The 6,649-nt window shown below is 70.3% G+C and overlaps 1 protein-coding gene across 1 annotated transcript in view; it reads right to left on the minus strand.

The window, feature by feature from the left end:
* Positions 1–6,649, minus strand: part of MEGF8 (multiple EGF like domains 8) — a 28,999-nt gene that overhangs the window by 19,420 nt on the left and 2,930 nt on the right. The window contains 11 exon segments of the mRNA XM_026077360.1: positions 110–314; positions 948–1,142; positions 1,586–1,749; positions 1,832–1,982; positions 2,378–2,485; positions 3,199–3,362; positions 3,548–3,667; positions 4,124–4,269; positions 4,845–5,025; positions 5,475–5,700; positions 6,405–6,493. Of these exon segments, the coding sequence (XP_025933145.1) occupies positions 110–314; positions 948–1,142; positions 1,586–1,749; positions 1,832–1,982; positions 2,378–2,485; positions 3,199–3,362; positions 3,548–3,667; positions 4,124–4,269; positions 4,845–5,025; positions 5,475–5,700; positions 6,405–6,493 (1,749 nt within the window).

Below are 6,649 nucleotides of genomic sequence, written 5' to 3' on the forward strand. Positions count from 1 at the left end.
CCCTGCCCCAGCCCTGCACCCCACAGAGACTCTGTACCCCAACTCTGCACCCCACTGAGCCCCCTGGCCCAAGTGGGCTCGCGCGGAGCCCCGCGGCGGCGGGCCCCACTCACGCTGCCCCCCGGCACGCCGGTGCGGTCCCAGACGAGGGTGAGCTCGCTGCTCTGCCCACTGCCCGAGCTGTTGAAGTGCCCCTCCACCTGCACCGCGTACTTGTTGCCCCGCTCGGGGGCCGCGAAGAGCCGCTCGGGGCGCGGGCGCTGCAGGGGCCGCGTCTCCCGCTCCTGCTGCACGGCCCAGCGCCCCACCTCCTCCTGTGCGCAGCTGTCAGGGCACCCCAAAACCCCTGGGGACCCCCCAAACCCCACCGAGACTCCCCCGCACAGCCCAGCGCCCCACCTCCTCCTGCGCACAGGGGTCAGGGAGCCCCAAAACCCCTGGGGGCCCCCAAACCCCACCAAGACTCCCTCCAAATCCCCTGGGGACCCCTCAAACACCCCTGGAACCCCCCGGCATGGCCCAGCACCCCATCTCCTCCTGTGCACATCTGTCAGGGTGCCCCAAACCCCCTGGGGACCCCCCAAACCCCGCTGGGACCCCCACGCAGCCCAGCGCCCCACCTCCTCCTGTGCGCAGCCATCAGGGTGCCCCAAACCTCCTGGAGGCCCCCCAAATCCCCTGGGGACCCCCCAAACCCCACCAAGACCCTGGGTATGTCCCAGCACCCCACCTCCTCCTGCACACAGGATTTAGGGGACCCCAAAACTCCCTGGGAACCGCCCAAACCCCAACAAGACCCCTGGCATGACCCAGCACCCCACCTCCTCCTGCTCACAGGGGTCAGGGGACCCCAAAACCCCCTGAGGACCCTCCCAAAACCCCCTGGGGACCCCCCAACCCCCCCAGGACCCCCTCCAAACCCCCCGGGGACCCCCGCAGCCCCGTACCAGCTCGGGGGAGTTGGGGTGGCGGCCGAGGCGGGCGACGACGTAGAGGCGCTGGATGCGGGCCCAGACGCTGGGGCCGGGGCCGGGGGCTGGGGGGGGCCCCAGCAGCGGGTAGATGAAGCCGCGGTAGACGAGGGAGACGTCGGTCTCCGCGCTGGGGCTCAGCGTGATGGTGGTGCTGCGCACGATGGACACCTGTGCCAGCGTGGGCACAGCTACTGTGGGCGCCTGCTCCACGGCACCCGCCCCACGGCGCTGCGAGCTGCCCCCCCCCCCACAGCCTGCGGTGCCCTAGGACCCCCCCACGCTGCAATCTCCCCCCACGGCGCCCTGGGACCCCCCCACGCTGCAATATCCCCCCATGGTGCTCTGGGTCCATGCTGCAACCTCCACGCTGCAACCTCCACTCTGCAACCTCCCCCCAGCTGCCTGGGGCCCCCCCCACGCTGCCTGGGGCCCCCCCCACGCTGCAGTCTCCCCCTGTGACACCCTGAGACCCCCCCCATGCTGCAATCTTCCCCAACGCTGCCCTAGGACCCCCGACACTGCAACCTCCCCCCAGGTGCCTAGGGCCCTCCCATGGCACCCAGGGGCCCCCAGAGCCCCCCCCTCCACAGCGCCCCCCCGCTGGCGCCCACCTTGTCGGGCTGGGAGTCGTTGCGGGGCTGCTGGTAGGTGACGAGGTGGAGGCCGGGCAGGAAGTTGGCGGTGCGGCAGTGCTCCAGCGCGGTGAGGAAGACGGGCCGCGGCCCCCACCACCCGTAGGTGCCCGAGATCTGCCCCACGCGGCAGCGGCTCTGTTCTGGGGGGGGCAGCGGGGGGGGTGGTGAGTGGCTCCCCCCCCAGTATGTCCCCCCCCGGCAGCGCCCCATCCCTGCACTCACCGGCCACGGGCATGCAGGTGTCGTTCTGCACGCACCAGCCGAAGGGGCCGGGGGCGCGGGGGGGGCCCGGCGCCACTCCCCCCCCGAAGGCCAGGCACGACTCGCAGTCCACCAGGAGACGGGCCAGGCCCAGGCAGCCGCTGCTGGGGCACTGGGGGTGGGGGGGACAGCGGGTCAGCGGGGCCCCTGCAGCCCCCCAACCCCGGCCCCGGACCTCTCCGAGAGCCCAGGCGTCCAGGCCCCCCCATGAGGAACCCAGGCATCCAAGTCCCCCCAGGGGAACCCAGGTGTCCTGGCCCCCATCCTGCCCCCCATGGGGAACCCAGGCATCCTGTCCCTCCTGGGGGACCCTGGCATCCGGGCCCCTGGTGCCCAGGGTCCCCCCCATATTGCCATCTCCCCCCACGCTGCAATCTCCCCTCAGGGGGCCCTGGGACCCCCCCCCACGCTGCAATCTCCCCCCCATGCTGCCCGGGGTCCCCCCCCACATTGCTGTCTCCCCCCAGACTGCCGGCCCCGCGGCCCCCCCAGCAGCGGGGCGCTCACGTTGCTGTGGGGCGCGGGGCTCTGGCAGCCCCCCAGGCACCAGGCGCACTGCGGGTCCTTGGTGCAGGTGCCCTTCTCGGTGTACAGCGAGCAGTAGTCGAGGTGGTACTGGGGGGGGAACAGCAAGGACGGAGACCCCCGGCTCCGCGGGGGGCCGGGGACCCCACGGCATGGGGCAGGTGGATCGAGGGGCCCCCAGGACCCCATAGCGTAGGGGGGCAGGGGACCGGGGAACCCCATGGCGAAGGGCAGAAGGGACTGGGGGCTCCGGAGACCCCATGGATGGGGTGCTGGGGGTCCTCGAGGTGGGCTGTGGGGTCTGGGGACCCCAAAGATGGGAGCAGGGACCCCCAGGTGGACTGGGGACCCTATGGACCCCATGAATGGGAGGTGGGGGTTCTTGGGGTGGTCTGGGGACCCTGGGGACCCCATGGATATGAGCAGGGACCCCCAGGTGGGCTGAGGACCTCATGGACAGGAGCTGGGACCCCTGGGTGGGTTGGGAACTCCATGGATGGGAGCTGGGACCCCATGGATGAGACCAGGATCCTCATGGATGGGAGCAGGGACCCCCAGGTGGGCTGGAGACCCCACGGATGGGATCAGAGTCCCCATAGATGGGAGCAGGGACCCCATGGATGGGATCAGGAATCCCTGGGTGGGCTGGAGACCCCACGGATGGGAGCAGGGACCCCATAGATGGCAGCTGGGACACCCAGGTAGACTGGGAACCCCACAGATGGGATCAGGGACCCCCGGGCAGGCTGGGGACCCCGGGGGGGGGCAGCAGCGGGGCCGGGGCAGGCCGGGGGGACACTCACGTTCTGGGCCGGCACCTGGAAGACGAAGGCCGGCACCTTGTAGGCAAGGAGGTCGGCGCGGGGGGCCCCGCTGAAGCCGCCGGCCACCAGCAGCACGCTGCCCCGCAGCACTGCCGCCACGTGGGCGTAGCGGCCCTGCCCCGGGGACACCCGGGACCCCCGCTCTGGGGGTGCACGTCAGTGCCGCGGCCCCCCGCTCTCAGGGGGCCGCGCCAGACCTGCCGTGGGTCTGATGCACCTGCCGAGGACCCCCGGGTAGGGCCCTGGTCCCCTGCTCTGGCCCCCCAGCCGCCAACCCTCCTGGCCGTGCCCCCCACCGTGGGGCAGCCCCATGCCCCCTCCCCCTCACCGTGGGGCAGCCCGTGGGCCAGCTCGGCACTGGGCACCCACTGGTGGCAGCCAAGGTGGTAGAAGAAGATCTCGTCCTCGTAGCACTTCTCCTCGTGGTAGTGGATGTGCACGTTCCCCCCTGCGGGACCGAGCTGAGGGTCAGCCCCCCCCCACCTCGCCGTGGGACAGGGGGGCCCCCATTCACCTTGCACCACCGGGATGGCGCAGGGGGTCCCAGGGGTCTCGAGGGTTCCCAGACTTGACCATGAAGCCCCTGTGGTGGGGGGCAGCAGGTCCCTGGGAGTCTCTGGGGTGCCAGGGGGTACCTAGGGGGTCTCTGGGGGTTCCTATGGGTCCCCACTCACCGTAGACCACCACACAGCCCCATTGGTGGGGGGCAGCAGGTCCCTGGGGGTCTCTGGGGTGGTTGGGGGTCCCCAGGGTAATTGGGGGCCCCCAGAAGTCCCCAGTCACCGCAGACGACCATGTAGTCCCCGATGACAGAGGGCAGCAGTTCCCTGGGGATCTCCGGGGTGGTGGTGGGTCCCCAGGGTGGTTGGGGGCCCCCGGGGGGTCCCTGTGGGTCCCCGCTCACCATAGACCACCATGTAATCCCCGATGACGGTGGCGCTGTGGAAGGCGCGCTCCCGGGGGCCCCGTGCGGCATCCCGGGCCCGCAGCGTGGTCCAGTGGCGCAGGTCCACGTGGAAGAGGTCGGTGGTGTTCACCCGCATGCTGAACCTGAGGCGAGGGGAGACAGCAGGCGCTGGGTGCGGGCAGGGGATGCGCTAGATGGGGGGACGGGACGTGGGGATGTGCTGGACACGGGGGTGCAGGGAGGGGATGGGGACGGGATGGGACACGGCAATGGGGATGGGACACGGAGATGGGACACGGGGACGGGATGTGGAGCAGGGACACCCCAGACATGGGGATGGGGCTGTATGTGGGACAGGGACATCCCCCTGGGGCACCCCACCACACACAGGGTCCTCCCATGGCCACAGACCCTCCCAGGGTCCCCATGGGGCCACCCCATGGCCACAACCCCCCTCCAGGGTCTCCACAACCTCCCAAGGGTCCCTTGGGGCCACCCCATGGTCCCCATGGTCCCCTAGTGTCCCCATGGGGTCAACCCATGGCCACAGACCTCCCCAAGGTTTCCACAACCTCCCGAGGATCCCTTGGGGCCACCCCATGACCACAGACCCCCCAGGGTCCCCAAGTGTCCCCATGGGGCCACCCCATGGCCAAAGATCCCCCCAAGGTCCCCACAGCCCCCCCAGGTCCCTTGGGTCTCCCCCCAAGCCCCATACCGCGCCGTGGAGGGCCGGTGCCCCCCGTAGACCACGAGGGTGCGGGATGGGGCGTGAAAGACCATGGAGTGGCCGGCRGCCGTGGGGGGCTTCCCCCCCCAGGGCACCACCACCTCCCACTGCCACGTCTCCAGGTCGAAGCGGAAGAGCTGCGAGGAGAAGACGTCCTCCGCCGTGCGGCCTGCAGGCAGAGGGGCTCAGCGGGAGGGACCCCAGCGTCTGGGACCCCCATAGCCGGGCACCTGCCTCCCACCAGGGCCAGTAGGACCCAGGCGTCTGGGATCCCCATAGCCAGGCACTCACCCACCCCATAGGCCCCCTTGGCCAGGAGGGACCCAGGCATCTGGGACCCCCCATAGCCAGGCACCCGCCCACCCTATGGACCCCCATGGCCAGGAGGGGCCCCGGCATCCGGGACCCCCTGTAGCCAGGAGCCCATCCACCCCATAGACCCCTGGGGCCAGGAGGGACCCAGGTGTCCAGGACCCCCATAGCCAAGAGCCCGCCCACCCCATGGACCCCCTTGGCCGGGAGGGGCCCCAGCATCTGGGACCCCCATAGCCAGGCACTCGCCCACCCCATAGACCCCCATAGCCGGGAGGGGCCCCGGCGTCCCGCCCCGCCACCCACCTCCGAAGACGTAGAGCCAGTCGTCGACGACGGCGGCAGCGTGGGCGGCCAGCCCGGGGGGCCGGGCCCCGGCGCCGGTGCCGTTGGGGGGCTGCAGCTCCTGCCAGTGCCCCAGGCGGGGGGCGAAGAGCCAGACGTCGCGGGCCAGCGCCCYGTCGGCCAGCTCGCCACCGCTGAGCACCAGGGCGTCGCGCCAGCGCACGGCCACGTGCGAGTGCCGCGGCGCCTGCGGGGAGGCGTCAGTGCCGCTGCGGGGGCTGGGGGGGCCTGCGAAGCAGCAGTGGGGAAAGGGGAGGGGGGGGATCCCTGGCCTGGGCGGCTACACGGGGCGCGGGAATTTCCAGGGAATGCCTTGAGAAAAAAGCACTGTCGCAAAGGAAAAAGCATCTTTGCAGGACAGAGGCTTAATGYGGGGCGTGGAGGAACCGCGGGGAACGGAAGCATTTCTGCGGGGAGAGTATTCCCGCAGCAAAAGGTGTTTCCAGGGGTGTTTCTGGGGAGAGAGAGACTTGCAATGCAAATGGTATACCCGGGGGTGTCGTTGCAGGAAAAGGGGCTGTTTCCAGGGGGTATTTGGGACAAAGAGGAATAATTGCAGGAAAAAGGGTATTTGTGGGGCTGTAATTGCAGGGAAAGGAGATGTTTTCAGGGGATATTTGGGAGAAAGAGGAACAATTGCAGGGAAAGGGGTAGTCGTGGGGGCATAATCATAGGCAAAGGGGCTGTTTCCAGGGGGCAGTGGGAAAGAAGGGAGCAGTTGCAGGACAAGGGGGTGTTTCTGGGGGTAACCGCAGGGAAAGCGATTCCTAGGGGAAGGGAAACCTTCCTGAAGATGCACCAGGGAAGACAGGCAGCAAGGGCAGGAGAAGCCTCTTTCTGGGGGGGCTTGTTTGGGGGGGGCCCCCAGGGGTCCCGGCCACACGTACGCACCGGCGCRGGGCTCAGCTCCAGCCGGGCCCAGAGGTTGGTGGTGAAGTTGTAGATGACGAGGTCGCCCAGCGCCGCGTTGAGATCCAACCCTGGCGGAAGGGGCCATCGGTGCCCCCCCACCCTGGGCCGGGGGGCACCCGCTGCCCCACAGGGAGACCCCAGCCCCCAACCCCTGCCCCCCACAGCTCCCCAGCTCCCCCCAAAGCTCCCCATATCCCCCCCTCCAGCCCCATGTCTCTCCTATG

This window comes from Apteryx rowi, unplaced genomic scaffold (genome assembly GCF_003343035.1).
Source record: "Apteryx rowi isolate R43461 unplaced genomic scaffold, aptRow1 scaffold_1113, whole genome shotgun sequence".
In the NCBI taxonomy this organism is placed as follows: domain Eukaryota; kingdom Metazoa; phylum Chordata; class Aves; order Apterygiformes; family Apterygidae; genus Apteryx; species Apteryx rowi.